Source organism: Dasypus novemcinctus, chromosome 21 (genome assembly GCF_030445035.2).
Source record: "Dasypus novemcinctus isolate mDasNov1 chromosome 21, mDasNov1.1.hap2, whole genome shotgun sequence".
NCBI lineage: Eukaryota > Metazoa > Chordata > Mammalia > Cingulata > Dasypodidae > Dasypus > Dasypus novemcinctus.
The window spans coordinates 69,029,838-69,054,013 of record NC_080693.1 but is presented as its reverse complement, the minus strand read 5'-3'; the positions used below and the strand labels follow the sequence as shown (position 1 = coordinate 69,054,013).

The 24,176-nt window shown below is 42.2% G+C and overlaps 2 protein-coding genes, 1 long non-coding RNA gene and 2 other non-coding genes across 12 annotated transcripts in view; 1 reads left to right on the top strand and 4 right to left on the bottom strand.

Annotated features, from left to right (window-relative positions):
• Positions 1 to 11,375, top strand: part of TEX2 (testis expressed 2) — a 112,619-nt gene extending 101,244 nt beyond the window's left edge. For 4 of the 8 annotated variants that reach the window (XM_071210750.1, XM_071210751.1, XM_058284531.1 and 1 more), the window contains exons 9-12: positions 3,274 to 3,393; positions 4,694 to 4,903; positions 7,762 to 7,882; positions 9,713 to 11,375. In XM_071210750.1, coding sequence (XP_071066851.1) covers positions 3,274 to 3,393; positions 4,694 to 4,903; positions 7,762 to 7,882; positions 9,713 to 9,835 — 574 coding nt within the window. In that variant the 3' untranslated portion in view covers positions 9,836 to 11,375. Of the gene's footprint in view, positions 1 to 3,267; positions 3,394 to 4,693; positions 4,904 to 7,761; positions 7,883 to 9,712 lie in introns of all 8 variants that reach the window. The other 4 variants (XM_071210747.1, XM_071210748.1, XM_058284530.1 and 1 more) reach the window with 1 other exon arrangement.
• Positions 11,376 to 12,187: 812 nt separating this feature from the next.
• Positions 12,188 to 12,318, bottom strand: LOC111763123 (small nucleolar RNA SNORA76). The gene has a single exon (XR_002796056.1). It is a non-coding gene; the product is annotated as a small nucleolar RNA SNORA76 (small nucleolar RNA).
• On the bottom strand, positions 12,249 to 12,712 carry LOC139437174 (uncharacterized). The gene is made up of 2 exons (XR_011646928.1): positions 12,633 to 12,712; positions 12,249 to 12,432 (listed from the first exon to the last, which is right to left on the bottom strand). It is a non-coding gene; the product is annotated as an uncharacterized lncRNA (long non-coding RNA).
• LOC111763122 (small nucleolar RNA SNORD104) lies at positions 12,504 to 12,573 on the bottom strand. The gene has a single exon (XR_002796055.1). It is a non-coding gene; the product is annotated as a small nucleolar RNA SNORD104 (small nucleolar RNA).
• Positions 12,713 to 19,451: 6,739 nt separating the features above from the next.
• Positions 19,452 to 20,225, bottom strand: LOC101436537 (AP-3 complex subunit sigma-1). Its single transcript, XM_012523523.4, has one exon. It carries the CDS (start codon positions 20,151 to 20,153, stop codon positions 19,572 to 19,574), a length of 582 nt encoding a protein of 193 aa, XP_012378977.1. The 5' UTR covers positions 20,154 to 20,225; the 3' UTR covers positions 19,452 to 19,571.
• Positions 20,226 to 24,176: the final 3,951 nt, after the last annotated feature.

The window sequence follows — 24,176 nt, the reverse complement described above, 5'->3', positions numbered from 1 at the left end:
GCCCCACGCACAAGGAGTGTGCCCCATAAGGAGAGCTGCCCAGCGCAAAAAAAGTGCAGCCTGCCCAGGAATGGCACCGCACACACGGAGAGCTGGCGCAGCAAGATGATGCAACAAAACAAGACACAGATTCCGGGTGCCACTGACAAGAATACAAGCAGACATAGAGAATGGAAACAGAGAGCAGAAAACTGGTGCAGCAGGGGGTGGGGGGGCAGGCAGGAAGGGGAGAGAAATAAATAAGAAATAAATCTTTAAAAAAAAAAGAAAATTAGTAGATTAACATGACCATCGCCCCCCACAAAGCAACCATCTCACAGGCTTTTTAATTATGCATCATTTACTTAAAGCATTTTGGGGCGGCGGACTTGGCCCAGTGGTTAGGGTGTCCATCTACTACATGGGAGGTCCGCAGTTCAGACCCCGGGCCTCCTTGACATGTGTGGAGCTAGCCCACGGGCAGTGCTGATGCGTGCAAGGAGTGCCGTGCCACACAGGGGTGTCCCCACGCGCAGGGAGTGCGCCCCGTAAGGAGAGCCGCCCAGCAGGAAAGAAAATGCAGCCTGCCCAGGAATGGTGCCACACACATGGAGAGCTGATGCAGCAAGATGACACAACAAAAAGAAACACAGATTCCTGTGCCGCTGACAACAACAGAAGCGGACAAAGAAGAAGACACAGCAAATAGACACACAGAACAGACAACCGGGGTGTGGGGGGAAGGGGAGAGAAATAAATCTTTAAAAAATAATAAAGCATTTTGGAGCTGCTTTTTAGGATTGCCTCTGGAGTCTGTGACCATCTTTTTACTACCCTGACTAGCATCAAATCATCCTGCTTTGTAGACGGATTGGATCTTTGAGAAATTGCTAGAAGTCATTCAGAGATGATGGTGATTATGAGATTCCAAGCATTTACAAAAAGGTTTTTAGCAGAGGCAGCACAACTGAAATAAGCCTTCTAAGGAGGCTCTGTGAAAGTATATCACACTCAGAATTCTGAGGTGTGTTTTAAAAAATTAGGCCCATTATTTTAAAATTTTAGCACAACTTACATAAGGAAGTGCAGTGTGTCTGTCTCTGTTTATGCTGGTATCATAAAATTGAAGTCATAAAATGTGTCCTTATTTATAAAACTGAGTATCAGCCAAACATTTAGCAATTCATTTAATTAATTAGTATTGGGTACCACCTAACACAAAGATCCTTTTGTAGAGTGTGAAAGCACCATTTGGTCAAAATCAGAGTTCACAATATCTGATCTGCATTAACTGGTATGGCTTTACCTAAATCATTAACTTCAAGCCACAAAAGTTGTCCTGGTCTCTGTCCTGTGAAAGATTAATTTGGGAACCTGAGAGCTCACCACAGTGCTCAGCCTTTGGCATTTCTGCTCAGGGCCTTGAGGCTGCCAGGTGACAAATATCAGTGGGGACACAAGGACTAGAGGCTCAGCTGATTTCACTGTGGTCCCAGATCTTCTGAGCAGCCTTTTGTGCTTTGTGGGTCAGGAGTGAGCCACCTGCCTGTGACATAAAGGACCCATATTCCCTAGCTGGCCCTCCAGGTCTGAGAGCCAGAGAACACAGTCATTTTGCTGATGGAGAAGAAAAGAGATGTTTCTGAAGTGGTTGTTTAATCTTTGGGGATTTAAGTCCCTGGCTTTCCTGATCGCTAAGATCCAGTTTGTGCTTTTTGCTGTGTACATTTCAAATAAAAAAAGCTCTCTTTGTGAGGGCTGTCTCGCCAAAGAAAGCTCTGAAATGGAATACATGGAAGCAGTTCCTGGACTAGCCTGGTCTCTGATGTTGAAGGAGAAAGAAGAAACTGTTTGGTACCAGCCCTATGGAAAGGGACAAGAGGCTTTTATTTCTGCTGAGGGAGTTTCCCTTTAGATGTTAAACCCAAGCCGGTTGGCTGAAGCAACTGCTCTAATGTTTCAGAGTCAGGTTTGAGGAGGCTCCACATGTCCTGCTGCAGAGGACACTTGCGAGGTCCTTTTTCAGCCAGGCTCCTGTCTCCTGTTTCAGGGACAGAGGTTTTGGTCCCGTCCTCCCAGCATACCATGCTGGAGCCTTCGCCAGGCCTGAAAACCTGCTCTGGTGTGTGTGCCCTGCCCCTGGGTTCCTTCAGCTCCATTGCCAGGAGACTGTCCAAGTGGGCTTCTGGCTGCCCAGGGACACCAAAGGGAAACCAGAGGGTTAGGGCTGCAGGGATAGGACCTGAGCTCCACAGCCTTGACCTCTCTGGGTCAAACTCCAAGGCCCAGCCTCTGTTCAGTGACCATTTGGTTCCTTACTGTATTCTATAACTTTGACTATTCTGTCCCTTGTTCATTTCATCCCAGTTCAGCCTCTAGGCCTCAGAGATGCTGCTCTGATATGAATCCATAGACCAGGGAGGACGCTGCCTTTTGTAAGGCCAGTACCCAGCCAGGAAGTTTCCAGTGCCCCTCAGAGGGGCCCCTAAGCCCTAACCTCTGCTCTTGGTCCAGCAACCCCCATGTCTCTGGAGATTGATTATCCAACCTGGAAAGATTCATAAAGGACGTTTCTCTCTGATGAGTAAAATTTCTTTTATAGTAAAAGCATGGTCTTTAAATTTGTTCATGTCTAGGAAAGGTCCTGGGTGCCTATGTCATTTGCTTTCTAAAGTTTCTTGAGAATCCTGCCTTGTGGTTGTTGGCTTTTTCTGTGACCCTTAGGAGATGAGGCAGTTGTGGAGTAAGATATGTATTTTTGTTAGGAAGGAGTCTTGAGTCAAAACTGGTTTGGGGATCACTAAGCCAGGAAACCATCCTAGTTGTTGAATTCAGCCAATGAAGGGACTTGCCTGAAAATCTCTGTCATCTGCTGAGAGGTGGTGTTATCTCAACATAAACCATCCTCTCACCCTTGCAACCATCCGTCTTTCCATTGACCCCCAACCACCACCACCCCCCCAGCTACTCCTGCATTGTTGATGAAATCACTGCATCTTGTGTGGACTGCATCACGCCCCCACCACCTTCCTCTGACGCATGCTAAAAGTGAACTCCCCTGGGTCCAAGTCCTCTGCAGTCATGTCAGGGGCCTGGGCCCTGAAGAAGCCCCCGAATATCTATGCCGGTCCAAGGACTCTTGGATTGGGCCCCTTCTTTTGGGGAAGGTTGGAAAAAATGATAAAATGTGTAGCAGCGGTTCCATCTGGACCCTGGTGGGGTGGGGGCAGCGTGTGTTCTTTCCTGAGTGGAGCTGGGCCTGCTCGGTGGTGACTGTCCCCTGTTCAGTTGCAGACCCAGGGCCTACTGCCTGGCTGACAGCGATGAGGAGTCCTCCAGTGCCGGCTCCTCCGACGAAGATGATGCACCTGAGCCCAGTGGGGGAGAAAAGCAGCTCCTCCCAGGGGCGGAAGGGTGAGTGGATCATAACTTCTTGGGTCTTGGGCTGGGGGGGTGGGGTGGGCAGCAGTGAAGGAGTGAGCCCTGTATCTCCTGCACATTTTTTGCATTAATAAATATCCAGTGTCTATGGCTTGTTTAAGCTTCAGTTCCAGAGCGCAAAGACTAGAATAACTCTTCATACTTAAGAGGGTCCCAAATTAAAATGGCTTTATTATGCAATTTGAGTAAATAGTGAGAAGACAAAGGGCACAGCTCTGCTCTTCACAGAGCTCAGACTGCACAACACCTCCCCCTAGTGCCCGAAGGGCAGCATTGCTCTCCTGCACTTGGTTCCCTTTGCTGTTGGGGAGCTGCTAGTTCCTACAAGGCCAAAACCTTCAGGTGATTTCCTTGGTGAACTGTGAAAGTGTGAATGATTTAGCTGGTCTTTTGCATCATGAACTTCATTTTGGGGACTTCCTTTGCCTGTTACATATATCGTGGAATGATCAAAAAGTGAGTTGAAGAAACCAAGATTATAAAGAAGCCAGAGGATTTGGAAGCTTTTAAAAAATATCAACCTATTTATTCACTTCTGAAATCCTACAGAAGTTGAAAAGAGAATCCAGACATTTGTTGGTGCTGAAGTGTGCATTATTTAAAATCTACTTGCTTGACTTTCCTAATGATGATTTTTCCCTACACACATACCATTCCTGACACTCTGAAATTGGGAAGGATTTTAAAAAGCAAATATTCTCTCTTCCTCAGAGAGCTTTATGGTAGATATGACCTGTTACAGAATTTTATTTGATCTGTTAGCACGTCAGCTTGATGTAGCATTTTTCTTTAGAAGTTCCTAAGCCCTTTGAAAAGTAGTTTCCACTCAAACTTGGTGTGGTATCATCAGTTAATTACTGTTTTGTGTACCTGTTGATGCAGCATGATTTCTCATTGGCTGTATAGAGGTGGAGAGATTTCTCCAATAGCACACTCAATTTGTGTTCAATATTTGAGGGATATAAAGGAGGATAGGTGAGATACCCTCTGTTTGCAATATGAGGACTCTGTCTAAAGCCCCATTGTCAAGACTTGGGCTCTCTGATGTTTATATCTTCTGTAAAGCAGAGGTTCTCAACTGGGGTGATTTTACCCCCAGGGGACTTTTGCAATGTCTAGAGATATTTTTTATTGTGCTACTGACATCCATTACTAGAGGCTGGGGATGCTGCTAGACATCCTAAAATGCACAGCATAGCTCCCCACAGTGTAGACTCACCCAGTCCAAACAACGAAGTTTATACTAATGCTCCTTTGTGTTCCTCATTTGAAGGTACGTTGGAGGTCATCGAACAAGTAAGATTATGAGGTTTGTAGACAAAATCACCAAGTCAAAATATTTCCAAAAAGCAACGGAGACAGAGTTCATTAAAAAGAAGATTGAAGAAGTTTCCAATACACCCCTGCTGCTAACTGTCGAAGTACAAGAATGTAGAGGAACCTTGGCGGTCAACATTCCACCACCCCCGACTGACCGAATATGGTGCGTAGAGAAGCCCTTGGGGACAGCAAGTGATTCCCCTTGTTGGGTGACATAAAAATCCCAGCCTAACTTGGCTGTAATACTGTGGAAATACCTTCTCCTGGGCAGAAGCGCTTGCAGGTGTTTTTCATGGAACCTTAATTTCAGTTATAAATCTGATTCACCTCTCTTCTGTGAGTGGTTAATTCACATTGAAAGATTCATCTTCATATGTTAAGGAAAGGTACAGTCAGTACATAAAGTTTGCGAGATGAGCTATTTCTATTCTTTTTCCTCCTCTCTAAAGCCAACTCTTCCACCAGTAATAACATCTGCCATTTATTAGGGCCTTTATTCTCTGCCTGGCCTGAGTTATAACTGCATCACCTGGTCAGTCCTCACAGCATCCTTTTGGGTATCATTGTTATTCCACTTTTCAGAGGTGGATCATGCATCCCTCAGATGGTTAAGGAAGACTTCCCTGAGAAAGACATAGATGTAGAGAAGGCAGGAGCATGTATACTTGATGACTGTGGTAGGAAGTCTGGCCAAGGAATCTGATGAACCAGTGGTTCTCAACCCCACTGCACATCACAGTCACCTGGGAGGTCTTTAAAAATACATATATGACCAGCCCACCCCTTGGGATTTAGGGGTAAGGGGTCTAAGCCGGGATAGAGAACTGAAAAAATTATTCCTGGGTCCAACAGAAGAAAATCACTAACTGTAAATCTCAATTTAAAATTCATATTCCAAGTTCTTTAAAATGGACATAAGTATATATAGTGATTACATAAGAGAACTTATTGTGCCATAAACTACACTCATATGAAAAATACAGCCCTGTGCAATTGTAAAGTAAAGCCAACATGCTAGCACACTTCCTTGGTATTCAGAAGGGTTTGTGGGAATGATCAGAAAAGGAGTGAGGGAGCAAATGTACCTCAAGTGGTTGAGCACCTGATTCCCACATACAAAGTCCTGGGTTCAATCCCTGATACCTCCTAAAAAACATAGATAGATATAGATATGTGTGTTTATTTATATAGAGAGGTAGCCGATGTGGCTCAAGCAGTTGAGCACCTGCCTCCCACGTGGGGCGTCCTGGGTTTGGTTCCTGGTGCCTCCTAAAAAAAAAAACACACAAACAAATGAAAAAACTAACTAAAGGGAGCCCAGTGTGGCTCAGTGGTTGAGTGCCAGCCTCCCACATATGAGGTCCTGGGTTCAATCTCCAGGCCTGGTACCTAAAAAAAAAAAAGAAGAATGTGGAATTAACTAGCCACACAGTGATGGTGCTGGTGATTCCTAGTAAAAACTTCAAAATAAAGCCCCTGATCCTACCATTCAGAAGTAACCACTGTGAATACCTTAACATACAGTCTTCCAAACCTAAAAGATCAAATAAATTTAAAAATTAAAATTGGTTTTTGAGATGGTATCATTTCAAAAATGGTTGAACCAGCATTTCTTCCCTTCCAAGTTTTTGGACTTACCAGTTACAAATGCCACTGCTCAGTAGGAGATAAAATTAAAGGCCTCTAGAATAGTGCTACCCAGTGTGTGGGCAAATGCTGAACTATTCATTATTAATCCAGAAAGAGGTGAGTATAGTTATTGAACATTTAGAAACTTTTACTGCAATTTAACATTTTTCTTGTACTTTACAAAAACATTGGACTGACAGATTGAAGTTTTCAGATCATTTGATAGCACCCAGTCTCCTGTCTAGACTTTACTAACAGTTCTGAGTGCCATCCTGCTCCACTGGGAAACCACATAAAGCATGGCTGACCAGCAGTACAGCATGGAGTGAAAAAGCTGGCTACAGAACATTATCTCTTTATATTATCTCTCATCATTCCTGTCTGGGGGTGAGATTCTGAGAGAGGCAGTGTCTTTCACTTTTTGCTTTATATACTTTTCCCCCATTGTTATAACTTCTTTAAAGCCAAAAACTTAAGCACAAATCAGAATTAAGACAAATTTCAGAACGCTCATTTTGCATGCCTTTTTGGCTGACCTTTCAAAGATTCCACATACAACAAAACCCAACTTTGAATCAAAATGAATATTAAAAATATTTAAGCCTTGTGAGAAACTTACTCTACAGAAGCAAGGAAAACAGAGTGAATAGTAACAGCACTATATTTCTAGGAGAGAAAGCAATCACTTATTTCCTTTATCATAAAACAAAAGTCAGTGAGTCAACATTTTAGTAACACTGACCAAGTTATTTACTATTCAAGAATTTGCTTTTCAAGTTGTCTTTAAAATGTAAAATCCATATATTTGGATTAAATTAAATGTATCCATCAGAAACATTTTGCTGAGAATTCTAAAGTATAAACCATAACTTATCAAAGCACAGTCCAAACATTATACAATAATGCTACCATTTAGATTTATATGCTTCATCTGAAAAACTTACAAACAGGAGTTTTGCCCTGAAAACAGATTCAAATAATTAACGCTATGTATTTTCCTTCATTGTGCTTTGGCATTATACACTTTTATGTTTCAGTTTTGGTAACATACACATACTACTACTCTAAAAGTGGCAAGCAAAAAAGACATTACCATTTTAGGTAAAACAAAACCCAAAATGACCAGGTGATGGGACTTTTCTAGTGACTTTTCTGGATTTCCCAGTTTACCTGAAGTACTCCAATCCATCACAGCTCTAAACTCATTCAGGGCACAGAGGGAATTCACAATTCATATGTGCTGTGTTGAAAATTTTTAGAGGGGATTTTCAGAATAAAAGTACATTTTAAATAATGGTCAAGCCCTGTGTAAATGAGGAATGTTTGTTATTAGCGCCTATCTACTAAATTTCTTTGCTCCTAAAAGTTGTGTTTCTTGTTTTTTTCAAAAAGGTATGGTTTCCGAAAACCACCATATGTGGAGCTGAAAGCTCGGCCAAAACTTGGAGAAAGAGAAGTGACTTTAGTTCATGTGACAGACTGGATAGAGAAGAAACTGGAGCAAGAGTTTCAGGTAAACCATAGTGCTATCTAGTGTTTCGCACTGAGTAAAAAGCTTTTGAGTAAAATAGGGGTTCTGAACTTCATTTGAGTCACCATTCTCTTTTTGAAAATCTGATGAAAACTATGGATCCTCCTCCCAGTAAAGTGCACATATGATCAAATGTACACATAAAAATTTAGTTGCATTTTCAGAAACCCTGAAACTCATCCCCAGAACTCTTAAGTCTTCAGAGGAAAACCAAAAAATGTTAGTCAAAGAACAAAATGATGAATATCTCAAACCAGTTCCTCAGAAGACTTTTTGTAGTAAAGTAAGCCCTCTGCCTTCTGTGGCTCTCCATGGATTTTGTTTTTCCCAAAATAAGCTCTGGAATTGGCCAGCCAGTAGTGCTCAGCCTCTGGTCAGGGACCTTACTCTCTGCCCTTGTGTTCTAGCCACCTTCCTAATAGGTTCAGCTCAACCAACGCTCATGTACCCCTTCCATGTGTCAGGTGCAGCCCTCGGAGTCCAGAGGGGAGTCAAACCTGCTCCCTCCCCCGCATAGCTTCTAGGGTAGTCTTAGAATTTACTAAGCCAGAGAGCTCGTTCTCCAAGCCTATTTTACTGTTTTGTTTTGTTTTCATTCTGCCACCAAAGAGAATAGCAATGTAGCTGAGACCTGGGATGAGCTGTTCCATCAAATCTTTATCAAATATTTTTGGTACAGTCATCTTTTCAAGATTTTATGAATTAGCAACTATTTACTTTGTAATGAATTTCACCTTTTGAAGAAGACCCACATGACTTGCACTGGGAGATTTTGAGAAATTTCCCTTTTAAAAAGTCATTTTCTTGTTATTTAAAAGCTGGTGATGAAATAGCTGATAACCAATTCCTGAAAAGGTAATAACCACCAAATGGAAAAGTACTCTGAATTTAGTTAGGGGAACAACAACCCCATGCCTTCATTTACTTCCTTTCAAAGAGAAGACGGAACAGAGATTGGCATCTGGTATTTTTGAGGCAAGTTGGGAAGTTGAAGGGTAACTCCTGCATCCCTTCCCATATCCACCTGCTTTTGTTTTGTTTTTGTTTTGTTTTGGCGGTACCAGGGGCTGGGGATTGAAACCAGGACCTCATGTGTGAAGCTGGTGCTCAACCACTGAGCCACATTGGCTTTCCTAAGTTGGTTTTTTTGTTCGTTTTGCTTGTTGTTCTTTTTTTTATTGTTTTTTCAGGAGGCACCAGGAATTAAACCTGGGGCCTCTTTGGAAGGCAGGAGCTCAACTGCTTGAGCCACATCCTCTACCTTGCTTTTGTTTTAGGTTATGTTTTTGTAAGAGAACATTACTGAAGATTGAGTGCATTGCTAGAATTCGCTTATATAAAATAAGTTTATAAACAGGCAGAACACTATTATTATAAATCACTGATTGTCCCTTGAGTATTGGTCTAGTTTGGAAAAAAAAAAATTAGTGTCTTTTGTTGTTAGGATTTAAAAGGATAAATTCACTTGTAATATGTTCTGGACATAGAAATTTGAAGATACTGTGAGCAGCTTAAGTCAATTGACTTAAATTAATGTTGAATATTTATCAATTCGTATAATTTTATTATACATATATGACATCAAAGGCTGCTTCTGTGTCAGCCTATTTATTGGTTCTGGTGTTCATTGACATGGCAAATTCTCTTTTTTCAAGTATGCTAGGGAAATTATTGAATGTATAGACAAAATTGTTTCATACATTTTTAAAAACTCATCTAAAGCCTAAAGTTAGTATCAGGACAGAGTAGGGTGACAGCCCAAGAACACAAAGCATTCTAACCCACATGGCTGTTCTTTAATTCTTTCTACAGAAAGTTTTTGTCATGCCAAACATGGATGATGTTTATATCCCTATAATGCACTCAGCCATGGACCCACGCTCCACTTCCTGCCTCCTCAAAGACCCACCTGTGGAGGCTGCTGAGCAGCTGTGATGGTAAAGATGTGACGTTCCCAGTATTAGGAGACCTGGCCTCCAGGTGTGGGGCTCTTGGCTGCCATGCTGTAGCACTGGCCTTCACTTGTGCCACAGCTGTTTTGTTAAGGATTGACTGCTTCTGCTGTCTGCCTGCTGGTGCCCATTCCACTGTGAGGTGTCATTCCACACATGCAGTGACAGGTGTCTGGATTGCCTGCTGCAAAGCTTTTTCTCTAGTCAAAGGAAACTGTGAATCATTACAGTGGATCCAGAAGTTACAGGTGATGCACACTGTGGCTTTTTGAAGTCCACCAGTTTTTGTGACCGCAAAAGAGCACATGAAGAGTAAAGATGTACAACTGGAAAGTTTCCCCTTGCCTCAACTCCTCCAAAGCTTTTCCTCAGGCAGCCAGTGCACAATTTTTTCACTTCTAGTTTATATGCGCAATTGCAGCTCTTCACACTCCCAGACACTGTCAGTGTATGTGTGGAGGGTGTGAACAGAATGTTGTGAGCCATTTCATTGGTGGTAAAAGATATAACAACTTTTTTCATATTCAATTGTGCATTTTGGAAGCAAGTAGCCATAGAACATACATACACACTAACACATCAGTTGGGGTGGAAACAGGGAATTTATGTGAACATTAGGCAAAGCCATGAGAACAAACCATCTCAAGCCTTTTACCAGTGAGGTACAATCACTTGGTTTGCAACTAATACTGAATGTTTTCCTGAGACATTAGCGTACATGAAAATGTCAAACACTGCGCAGACTGGATTGTTCCTGTAATAGAGATGGAGTGAGGACGGAAAGCCAGAGGTGCAGTCTTTCCACCTGGCATTTCCTGTCTGCTCACGGAAGTTTTACAAGTCTAAATGCTTTAATAGAATTGGTTTGGGATAATCCTGTGGGCAGTTTCCTTTTCTGATAAGCCAAAATGGAGAACCGCTCTCTCATCCTGACTCAAGACCAAACGTTTGCGAAACATCAGACACTACACATCTCAAAGTTAATGTGACTTTTTCTTAATGTTGCCAAGTTTATTTTGTGCATTTGTGTCAGAATGTTTAGTTTACGAGTTTGGGGCCTTCCTCTAATTGTATAATTTGCTCGAAGTAAACAAATTTTTATTGTTCAATACTGCATTCGACATCAAAATTACCCTGAGTAACTTTTGATAACTTCTGTGGACAAAACTAATGGTGGTTTTTTAAGGAGCACCTTGCCAGAACTTTGGAGAAATTAATATATTGAGGAAAATATATTTGAACCCTTATTGGGCTATTTCAATTGTACCATTAAAACATTTGAGTTAAATTATTTGGCCATTCCAGTCGTGTACTGTTCTCATTTGTGTAGGCTGATTTGCCTGTCAAGAGTCTACGTCTTGTTCACTGGTCTTTTAATTTTTGTGCAATAACTAAAGGCAAAGCACTAGACGCACTACTGTGTAGAGATTACACATGACTGTACTCTGTTGCACTTAAATAGTATGGGGAATTTACAATCGCTTGCATTGTTTCACAAAATAAATATCTCATGTCAAATACTAGGTAAGCATCTAATTTATTTCTACTCAATCTGCTTAGAGGGGCCCTCGCCCAACAGCTTTCACTGACTGGGCTCTGGACCAGTAAATTGTTCAGAGGGGCTATTTAGGTACTCCTCATCCCAGCACCTCTATGAAGTAGGTGCTATGATCCTCAGTCCAAATGTAAAGAACCGAGTCTAGTTGTTAAATGCCTCACCCATTCATCCTTGTCTTTCCAGTTTTGTACTTGATGCACTTTTCCCTTGAGCCTAGCTGTAGAATGTTAACTATTAAGTGATTTTGTGATTATTTACGTGCGTAGTTTGGTGCTCAGCCACATATGAAATGTACTTCACAACCACCTTGTTACCGTGAGCCTATTAGACTCAAAGCTTTGGCCACACATGCCTGACAAGACTGTATCCAAATAAGCAGCGGCCCGATGGAAGTTTTCCTAAGTAAGTCGGAGCAGCACCTTTGCCAGATGAGTTAAGCACATCACACAGCTCACGACCAAAGCCACTTTACCAAATAGACCACGGCCTTTACACTTGGGCTCAAGGCCTAAGCCCGAGTTTCTTCACCCTCCCTGCAGGCATCCCAAGCCATCTGAAAAACTCCTGGGAGGGATGACAGCCCGGGACTCGCAGTGACGGCACAGCAGCATGCCCTCATATAAGACAGAAGAGGACAGAGGCCTAAGGGCCACCCCTACATGAGCCCCGTCATCTCCCCAGGCATTCCAGCCCTGAGCGGCTGGGGGGGGGGGGGGCGGGTTGGCGGTTAAGGGCTGAGGCCTAAATCGTTGCACACCCTCTGCGCAGCCCAGGCTGGCTTGTCGCTCGCGGTTAAAGGCGCCGCCCGTACGGTCGGGCGGCCCCAGTTATGCGCAAGCACGTGCTCTGGCGCTGCAGCTTAACCCCCGGCGCCACGCGCAGGCGCGACGGGGGCTCAAAGGCAGCGCGTCGCGGACAGAAGACACGACACCAACGTTAGTGCCAAGCCATTTTATTGCGGGACTTCTAGGGGGTGGAGGAAGGGGTGGGGACGAGGTCCGATGTCGGCAAACCGGCGGGACCTGCAAGAAGAGCGGACGTGAGCGGACGTGCACCCGCCGGCCCGTTCCCGTCCCGCCGCCCCGGCCGCCCGGCTCAGACTCCAGTTCGCATCACCAGCGTCAGCAGTCTAACACGTGCTTTAATTGGAATGTCATCACCGCGGGCCGCCCGCCTCCCACACTGGAACCGCGACCCGAGACCCACTGGACCTGCACCTCACCTCCCAGCCTCGCAGCTGCGGAAAGACCAGAGCGCCCCTACAGCGCCTATTTAGTGAAGGGGTGGGCGGCGGTTGGGCGGGCTTTAATGTTATTAACCAATAGCAACCCAGACGTCGGACCACATGTGAGCAACGTGGCCTAGTGATTGGCCGTGTTCGCTTAGTCCTCCAGGGTATAGAGTGGTCTCGTCAACCATAGAGTTAGGAGTTACGGAAAGACATAGGAAAGGTTTGAGACTCATACAGCTTCCGAAGTTCGTATACCCACCTGGATAGTCGGCTCTAAGTTGTACATCTCTCTACGGTACACAAAAGAAAACTGCAACAAGGACAGTTAGTGCCTGACTTGCTTGAAATAGTGTGTGCCAGGGGCAAGGCTAGTTGCTGAGGATGTAAAGGTAAACAAAACTGCGTGCCTCTGAGTTCAAAGTAACCTGATGTGATAGAAAGAGCTTGTGCTTTAAAAGATCGTTTGCGCCCACATCCTGCCCTCGTGATGCATTGTTCTTTTCTGAGCCTCAATTTCTAAAAATGGAAATAATATCCAATAAAGTTGTAAGGATTAAATGAATTGCTATATCGATTGCTTGGCACAGTCTCAGTGATAAATGTATGTTTGTTTAATTGTGGTAATACGTATATAAAAAAACGGGCCCTTTTAACCCTTTTTAAATCTGCAATTCGGTGGCATTAGTTTTATTTACAATATTGTGCAGCCGTTATCACTATCCATTACCAAAACTTTTTGACCCAAAGTAGAAACTGCTGATTAAGCACCCCCCCATTGCCCGTCCCTGCGAACCCCTGGTAACTTCTACTCTTTCTATCTATAAATTTGCTTATTCTAGAGATTTCACAGAAGTGGAATCATACAATATTTGTCCTTTTTTGTCTGGCTTTTTTTACTTAGCAAAATGTTTTCAAGGTTCATCTCTTTTGTAGCATGTATCAGAACTTCTTTTATGACTGAATAATCCATTGTATGTATATACCATAATTTGTTCATTCGTTCTTCTGTTCATGAATATTTGAGTTATTTCCACCTATTGGCTATTGTGGACATTGCTGCTATGAACATACCATGTGTACAAGAAACTGTTTGAGTCCCTGCTTTCATTTCTTTTACATTTATATTTAGAAGTAGGATTGCTGGGTCAAATGGTAATTCTATTCTTAACTTTTTGAGAAACCACCAAATTGTTTTCCACAGCGGCTGCACCATTTTACATTCCCACCAACAATGCACCAGGGTTCCTATTTCTCTACATTCTTCCCAGCACTTGTTATTTTCTGTGTTTTTTTATAACTGCCATTCTGGTGAGTGTGAAATGGTATCTCATTAGGGTTTGAATTTGCATTTCATTATTGGCTATGATGTTGAGCATCTTTTCATTTGCTTATTGGCCATTTGTATACCTTCTTTAGAGGAATGTCTATTCAAGACCTTTGCCCATTTTAAAAAATTGCATTGTCTTTTTGTTGAGTTATAGTAGTAGTGTTTTTTTTAAAGATTTATTGTTTCAAATTTATTTATCCCTTCCGCCCTCATTGTATGCACTTGCTCTCTGCGTCTGCTCTTCTTCTCTTTAGGAGACACCAAAAGCAGAACCTGGGACCTCTCATATGGGAGAGAGGCAGTCAGTCAATTGAGCCAGTTCAGCTTCCTGCTTTGTTCTGTTTCTCTTTGTCTTTCCTCTTTCTGCCTCCTTGTTGCATCAACCCACCACGCCTATCCCATCATGGCAGTTCACTCTCTTGCTCGCCTTCTCCAGGATGCATTGGGAACTGAACCCGGGAACTCCCTTGTAGTAGGCAGGAGTTGAATCACTTGAGCCACAGTCGCTTCCCTATATTAGTTCTTTATATATTCTGGTTATTAAACCCCTATCAGGGAAGCAGATGTGGCTCAAGTGATAGGGCTTCCGCCTACCGTATGGGAGGACCTGGGTTTGATCCCTGGGGCCTCCTGGTGAAAAAGAAGAGAAAGTGTGCCTGCGCGGCAAGCCAGTGCCCACACAAGTGCCCACATAGTAAGCTAGTGCCCGCATGAGTGCCCATGTGAGTACCTGCATGGTGAGCCAGTGCCCCACTCAGGTGAGTCACATAGCAAGATGATGACATATCAAAAGAGAGACAAGGGGAGAGTGAAGGTGAAGCACAGCAAAGACCAGGAACTGAGGTGGTGCAATTGACAGGGAATCTCACTCCCGATCAGAGGTCTCCAGGATCAAAACCTGGTGAATCCTAGAAGAGAAAAAATGAGAAGACAGCAAAAATAGCAGGGCAGGAGGAATAAATAAATAAGTCTTTTTTAAAAACCCTATCAGATATATGATTTCCAGATATTTTCTCCCATTCTGTAGGCTGACTTTCCACTTTCTTGATAATGTCTTTTGATGCACAAAAGTTTTTAATTTTGATGAAGTCCAGTTTATCTATTTTTTCTTTCATTGCTTATTACCTTTGTTTTCTTTTGTACTGTTAAAACCTGTTGCTTGTACTTTTGGTTACCTAAGGGCCCATTGCCTAATACAGGGTCCTGAAGATTTCCCTGTATGTTTTGTTTTAAGAGTTTTATGCTTTTAGCTCTTATATTTAGGTGACTGATTCAGTTTGAGTTAATTTTTGTATGTGGTGAGGGTTAGGGGTTGAATTTCATTCTTTTGCATGTGGCTATCCAGTTTTCCCCGTACCATATGTTGAAACAACTACTCTTTCCCCACTGAGTGAACTTACAGCCCTGTCAAGAATCAATTGGCCAGGTGGCGGACTTGGCCCAGTGGTTAGGGTGTCCGTCTACCACATGGGAGGTCCGCAGTTCAAACCCCGGGCCTCCTTGACCCGTGTGGAGCTGGCCCATGCTTAGTGCTGATGTGCGCAAGGAGTGCCCTGCCACGCAGGGGTGTCCCCCGCATAGGGGTGTCCCCCACGTAAGGGAGCCCCACGCGCAAGGAGTGCGCCCCGTAAGGAGAGCCGCCCAGCGCAAAAGAAAGTGCAGCCTGCCCAGGAATGGTGCCACCACACATGAGAACTGACAAACAAGATGGCGCAACAAAAAGAAACACAGATTCTTGTGCCGCTGACAACAACAGAAGCAGACAAAGAAGATGCAGTGAATAGAGACAGAGAACAGACAACCAGGGTGGGGGAGGGAAGGGGAGAGAAATAAATAAATAAATCTTTAAAAAAATAATAAAAAAGAATCAATTGGCCATAGATGTTATGGTTTATCTCTGAATCCTCAATTCTACTCCATTGGTCTATATGTCTGTCCTTATACCATTATCACACCTTTTTTTGATTATAGCTTTGTAATAAGTTTCGATTGGGATATGTGAGTCCTCCAACTTTGTTCTTCCTTTTCAAGATTGTTTTGACTATTAGGGATCTCTTGCATTTCCATTTAAATTTGAGGATTGGCTTTCCATTTGTGAAAAAAGGTGCTGGAATTTTGATCAGGACTGTTTGGTTTTAAAGAACTGGGGTGATTTGGACACTTACATGATTGCAACTTATGTGATACTTTAATAAGTGGTAAAATAGAGCTATGAACAGCCTTCTGTGAAGGTATAAAGTAGAGAAGGCCCAACTTTGGGAAAGAAAAATGTTTCCCAGAGTTTACTGAGCCTCTACAGTGAGCCAGACACTGTCCTATTCACTGTACTGTTCACTGGAGACACAGGTGGATGAATACAAGTATGACCCTGCCCTCTAAGAGCTTGCTTTATACTTGGGAGAGGGAGCAGTAAACAGACATTCACAATCTCTAGTGTCCTAACACAGAGACAGGCATTGTGTCATTGTGGATGTTTTGGGTAAGATAGAAAAAGTATAAAGAATAAGGCCTACATCTCCTACCACCCAGATAAAAATGCTGTAAACATTTTGGTATTTTTCTCCCAGTGCTTTCTCTATTCATTTTTTTTTTTTTTTTTGACATCTTAATATATGCAATATTGTATCCTTCACCTTTAACTTACCATCATTTTGTGACATTTTACTTGTCACTAAAAAGTCTTTGTAAGCATCATTTAATAACTGCATGCTATTCCATTCTATGGATTTCCTAATACAGTTAACTAGTATCCTATTATAGGACATAAGGATTGTTACTAGTTTTTAGCTATAACTCCGTGATAAATATACTGTATATAAATCTTTGTTTATACCTCTGGTTATCACTAGAGAATGTATTCCCTTTAGTGAAATTAGTGAATCAAAACGAATAAACAATTTTAAGGCCTTGATGCAGATTGTCAAATTACTTTCCAGAAAAGCCATAATACTTCACAGTCCTATCAGCAGCATGTGGGGACTCCTGTTTTTCATATCCTCAGCATCACTGATGTGATCATTTCTTAACATTATTACTAATTGAAAGGGCATACAATTACATCTGGCTTTTGTTTGCATTTCTTGAAATTTTTCATGTTTTTTGTATTTTCTCATCTATGACCTCTTCCTGCACTTTTCTCATTCCTCTACTATAGTCTTTTTTTTTAAAGATTTATTTATTTATTTATTTATTTATTTCTCCCCCCCCCACCCACCCCAGTTGTCTGTTCTCTGTGTCTATTTGCTGCGTGTTCTCCTTTGTCCGCTTCTGTTGTTGTCAGCGGCATGGGAATCTATGTCTGTTTTTGTTGCATCATCTTGTTGTGTCAGCTCTCCGTGTGTGTGGCGCCATTCCTGGGCAGGCTGCACTTTCTTTCGCGCTGGGCGGCTCTCCTTACGGGGAGCACTCCTTGCACGTGGTGCTCCCCTACGTGGGGGACACCCCTGCGTGGCACGGCACTACTTGCACGCATCAGCACTGCGCATGGCCAGCTCCACACGGGTCAAGGAGGCCCGGGGTTTGAACCGCGGACCTCCCATGTGGTAGATGGACGCCCTAACCACTGGGCCAAGTCTGCTTCCCTATAGTCTTATTTTAGTGTTTTTCTTATTGATTTATATGAATTTCTTATATAATTAAACATATTAACTCTATGTGTGCCATATTTGTGGCAAATATCATTTCCTGGTTTGGGGTTTATCCTTTAATTTTGTTTATTTTTATTTACAGAAGTTCTTTTCCCTGTAGTCAAACTGCATTGATCTTTTCTTTTGGGATCTATTCCATTGCTTTTTTTTTTAAGATTTATTTTATTTATTTATTTCTCCCCTTCCCCTTGTTGTTTGCACTTGCTGTGTGCCGTGTCTTTAGGAGGCACCGGGAACTGAATCTGGGACCTCCTGTGTGGGAGAAAGGCACCTAATCACTTGAGTTACCTCCATTCCCTGCTTTTTTGTGTCTCTAATTATGTTTTTTCTTCTTGTCTCTTGTTATGTCATCTTGTTGCATCAGCTTGCCATGCCTGTCTGTCAAGCCAGTTCACTTTCTTCTTTAGGGGCACCAGGAACTGAACCCTGGACCTCCCATGTGGTAGGCAGGAGCTCAGTTGCTGGAGCCACATCCGCTTCCCAACATTTAATTCTTTAATTATATCTTGAATTTATTTTTGGTGTATGGTGCAAAATATCAAAATTACAAATACATATATTTTTTCATTCAATAATTTCATTTCCAGGAATTTATCCTACGGAATACTCCTTGTAGTATTCTTTGTAATAGGCAAAGGTTGAAAACAACCTAGATACCCATCAATAGTTCTATTAAATTTGATACATGTATACAATAGAATAAAAAGAATGAAGAAACTTTCTAAATGTTGATATGGAAAGATCTTCAAGTAGAACACACACACATGCATGTGCATACATGCACACATATACATACATACATACACACACATATATATACTTGTACATCTATAGCCGTATCTATAGACAGGCAGATGGATATAGATAGATCTTTGAATTGACCTCTGTGTGCACACATAACCATATTCCTGGAAGAATAATCAAAAAACTAACAAGAGTTACCTCTTTGGGGTGAGGTGGAAACTGTGTAAATGCAGGATGGTGAGGAAAACTTTTCACTGTATTACTTGGTGTGCCTTTTGTCATTGGAACTATTTAACATTTTAAAATATTGCCTCCTCCAACAATAAATCAATGTCTCTTAAATTTTTGTGTTTTTTTTTATTCAGGATTGCATTATGCCTATAAATTATAATTTGGGACTAACCACCGTATAATAATCATTCTCCCCACTTAGAGTTATACAGTATGCACTCAACACATTCCTTCTGTTCACAAATTTCTTCTTAAGATTATTCCTCATTTTCTATTTTCTGACATTGTGAATTGGATTTTTTTCTCTAGTTATATTTTCTAATTAATATAATGGCATAAAGGAAAGCTATTAATTTGGGCTACTAAGTACTCCTATTTGTTAGAATTTTTTTTTTTTAACAGTGATAAAATATACTTTTATTTACTTTGTTGAGACAGAAGGCGTAAAAAAAAATTATTGCTAAAGTAGATATCAGGCAAACAGAAAGGTGCTTTAGAAGTCCAGTTACCTTGGAGTTTATTCAAACTAAGAGAAAAGGTTCATAATGTTTTCATGCAATACATAAATGGTTCTTTAAATAACTAGTGTGACAAATAGAAAGAATTAAGGAATGCTGCACTTGTGATCCATACAAAACATTAACATTTTTGGTTGTACATAATTAAAGAAATGTCTCAAACACTTTTTAAAATACTGTAGGAGCCAATACACAGAGGCATGCCTTAGGTGGCCATAGGAATGCAATTTAGAAAAGAAGAAAAAAAATCATACTGGAACTACTTAATTTCTTTAAAATCACTGAGCAAGAAAAACAACATTGAATTTCACATACTGATTTTACACAACTTCTATACAGTACCTTGACTTTAATCCAAGAGCAAAAGTTAAAGACTCTCCTCCTTTATTTTTGGTAAACAACTGCATGGTAAACTTAGATGACTTTTTCCCCTGGATTTTACCTGGGAATAGCCTTTTTAATGTTATTTAAAAGAGGGCAGGTTTGGCACTTTTATACTGATGTCGCCAATGTTAATATTTCTTGGGATCTCAGGAAGATTCATATTCTTTACAGCAGATACAGCACGGGCTGGAGCTCCTGCTAAGCCAGCCTCAGATTTCTCCAGTTTATTTTGTGCATCAATTTGTGTAACAATCTCATTCATATTGGTCTCCAATACCATTCCCCCCATCACCATTTCTGCAAGAATATTGTGAACCTTGTCTACATGGAAAATTAAATCCAGCTCACAGACATTCTCAAAACACTTGTCCAATGTTTCCACAAATACTTGAATTAGATCTAAAATGCCAAGTTCACTTTCTGAAGAATCCACACAGAAGACAAAGTACAATGTGGCGTAATGTCTATAAATCAGTTTGTTGTCAGATCCTCCTATTAACAATCCTCCTTCTAGGAAATTACAAACATTTTCATCTCTTTTAGATACCAAATGGAAAGTCTCCCTGATGATTTGTTGTTGTGTATCTTCACTGTAGGGCTGGTAGAACTTGGAGAGCCGCGGCTTCCCGTGGTTGTTGAAGATGAGGATGGCCTTGATCATGGCTGGGCCGGGCCGACTGGGTGGGCGCTGGGGGCCAGGGCGGGGGCGGGCGCGAGTCTCGCCTCTGAATCTCACCGGCGAGCCTTCCCCACCCGCCCTCCGTTAGAATTTTCAATGCATTCTTAGGCAGGTATTTTGGGGGATTATTTATTTATAACTCTTATTTCTGATCATGTCCACATAGAATAGACTGTTCTGGAATGACATGGACATTCCTGTGTTGCTTGTAATTTCAATACTGATGGCACCAAAGCGGTCATCATGTTTTTTAATGAAGTACCAGGGATTGAACCCAGGACCTTGCACATGGGACATGGGATGTAGGTATTCAAATCACTGAGCTGCACCCGCTCCTCCCCACTCCTCATCAAAGATTTGTTTTGTCTTTTTTTTTTTTAGGTCGCACTGGGCTTGAACCACTGATCTGTAAAAGCAACTCCCAGGTATGGTGCTTGGCAAAGATGCTCTGGCAGATTGCTAAACACCTCCCTAGGATCATTCTCCCCTTTTCTTACAGAACCCCAGTTTTATTGAGGGTGGCAATGTGTCTGGCTAAAAAATATTTCCTGGTCTCCCTTGTAGGGAGCAAGGACCTTTTATCCTTCCTTCTTTCTGCTTGGAACACAGATGTGTTGACTGGAACTGCAATGCCCATAATATGACTGGGAGGTGGGCTTGAAAATAGAAGTATAGATGGCAAAAAACGAAACAGAAACTCCTGGAACATTGATGTAATGAAACCACTGTATCAGTCTTAGATTCCATCTTGTTTAAGCCACTGTTTTCCAGATCTGTTAGTTGCAGCCAATGTTATTCTTAATGAAGACAAATATATTACTGTTAATTTATATAATGACCCTGAAAAAAAAGTATTGGTCTCATTTTTACAAATAAGGAAATCGAGGCTCAGAGAGGTTATAACTTTCCCAAGGTCACAGGGCAAGTAAGTGGTAGATCTAAACCTTTAGCTCTCACACTGCTCTTTGCAATATTGGTTATGCTACTATCACAGCCACTCATATGCATTCCTTGCATTGAAATTCCAAAGAAAACCACAACCAGAATACTCACTTTCCTAATGCTGTGTACTTCATATCTAAATGGGGCTGCTTGCCATGGGTGATGAAGACCTGGGATCCATTCGTGTCTGGGCTATTATTAGCCATGGATACAACACCTCTAACATTGTGATTTATATTAAGCAATTGTGTGCTGGCATGAAACAATCAAGTAGACACGAAATCAAAATCCCCATGATCTCTTCACACATACCCTGGGCTCTCATGAGTTTCAATATGTTAGAGGTTTGCAATAATTAACAAGCTGTAGCTCAATTTCCCCTCATATGCATTGGGGAAAGGCTAACCCCATCCCCCATAAGCCTACATGCCCAAGGGCACGGCACTTCCCCACAGGTTACATAAAGAAACCACAGAGAGATGGGAGTAAAGGGAAATGGAAACCATCCCTACCTACATATCAGAGGGAGATAAAATCCCTATAGAACAAAGAAACGTCTGCTCCTGCAGCATTCCAAGAAACCGTTTCTAACTCCCTAACCCACTATCTTCTAGTCACTATCAGGAAAAGTTCCACCTCTAAGGGCTTCCCACTGGTTCCTGCCCTTCACTTGGACCCTCAACCCCCTCCCACCAACTATCATTTCCCCACCTAGGAAAGTTCTGCATAAATCCAAATCCCCCCTTCCAGGGGCAGGCTGAAGTCTCTCTTAAGACCCCCCCATGGTGGTGGGGGGCTGAAGTCTGCTCAGACCCCCTCCATTGAGAGAGCTTCTCAATAAATCTTTCTTTGTCTGTAGTCATTTCAGTCTCCGTGTCCCAGTAAGCGTCGTATTTTCTCCAACACAATATCTTAAGATATTCAGTGTATTCATCCTCAAACTTCTTGCCCCAGTTACTGTTACCTCCTTTTCCAGTGCCAGTTGGATCTCCTGTTCAAACCATGAAGCCCTTGACATTTCTATGAAATATACAGCCTTTGTAGTAACTACTGGCACAAAGGGCCAAGAAATTATCCCATGCTTTAGGTGTCATCTCACAGAAAACTTCTATCTTAATATCACCCAGTGTTACAGACATTCTTTTTCTTGATTGTTTCAGGAAGCACTGTTAATTTCTCACAGTCCTCCCGAGAAAAGCTTGAAAACAAGTCTCTCAGCCCATTCCTACAAAGCCCCAAGAGCTCACACCTGGCCAGAAGTAAAGGCTGATACGACATCTGATGTTGGTTTATTGTCAGTGCTCTTAGTCGTCGTGGTAGACAGAATTCTGAAACATCCCGCCAAGCTTCCTGGCCCTTAGTGGACAGGCATTCTCCTGTTCCTTCAAACACTAATCTGGGTACTGCTGTGAAGGAATTTTGCTGATGTAATTAGGATATGGAGAAGAATGGCAAAAGGCCTTGAAAACCAGAGAATTTTCTCAGGCTGATTGTCAAAGAGGAAATCAGAGATTGACAGCATGAGAAAGATGAGATGTGCTGTTCTTAGCTTGAAGGTGGAGGGACCATGGGGCAAAGAACGCAAGCAGCCTCTAGGAGCTGGGAGTGGTCTCCCGCTGACCATTAGCAAGGAAACTGAAGCCTCAGTCTTGCAATCCACAAGAACTGACTTCTGCCCATAGCTTGGACAGGGATTCTTCCCCCGCCCTCCAGACTCCTCACAGATCCCAAGCAGAGAATCCAGCTTCTTCGTGCCTGGACTTCTGACTTACAAGAACTGAGGTAATAAATTTGTGTTGTTTTAAGCCACTAAATTTGTGGTAAACCAGCAAAGAAAAATGATTAAAGCCATGTAAGGACTCACCCTTCTAGTCCCTGGTTTACTAATTAATATAATTTTAAAATCAGGAATGGGTATTGAATGATCATGAACGCCTTCTTGGCATCCGGTGAAATAAGAATTTTTCTGATTTCTCGTTTAAAATCTTTGGATTCTAGGAATTTTTCTATGTGATCATGGTAGATCTTTTTTTTTTTTTTGGTGTGAAGTACAGGTATCTTTTTAATTCATTTTTTCATGAACATTTTCCAAAAAACTGTTTATTGAATAATTCACCCTTTCTTAACTGATTTTAATTAACACCATTTTGGAAATCTAAACTATAAGACATAGATGCAGGGCCAATAGAGAACTGATGTCCACAATGCCCTGCATGTCATGGAAATGCCACAGTTTCAATAGGTGACCCTCTGGAATGGCCCTCAGAGGCCCCATGGAGCTTGTGGATCCCAGTGGCCCTAAGCCCGGCTTGAGATCCCCCTTCTCTGTCTCTCTATACCACTGGCATGGCAGTGTGTGTATGATCAAGGAGCTTTTGTTTTTATTTATTTTTTTAATGGCCTTATTTATTTTTATTTTTTATTTTTTTGTCTTTATTTTTTTAATGTTACATTTAAAAAAATGAGGTCCCCATATACTCCCTACCCCCCTCACCCCCCTCACCCCACTCCTTCCCCAATAACAACAACCACCTCCATCATCATGAGACGTTATTTCACTTGGTGAATACATCTCAGAGCACCGCTGCACCTCATGGTCAATGGTCCACATCATAGCACACACTCTCCCACATTCTATGCAGTGGGCCATGGGAGGACATACAATGTCCAGTAACTGTCCCTGCAGCACCACCCAGGACAACTCCAACCCCCGAAAATGCCCCCACATCACATCTCTTCCTCCCACTCCCTACCCCCAGCAGCCACCATGGCCACTTTCTCCACATCAATGCCACATTTTCTTTGATTACTAATCACAATAGTTCATGAATAGAATATCAGTAAGTCCACTCTAATCCATACTCTGTTCCTCCATCCTGTGGACCTTAGAATGGTTGTGTCCACTCCACATCTATATCAAGAGGAGGCTTAGATTCCACATGGATGCTGGATGCAATTCTCCTGCTTTCAGTTGTAGGCACTCTTGGCTCCGTGGTGTGGTGGTTGACCTTCTTCACCTCCACGTTAGCTGAGTGGGGTAAGTCCAATAAACCAGAGTGTAGG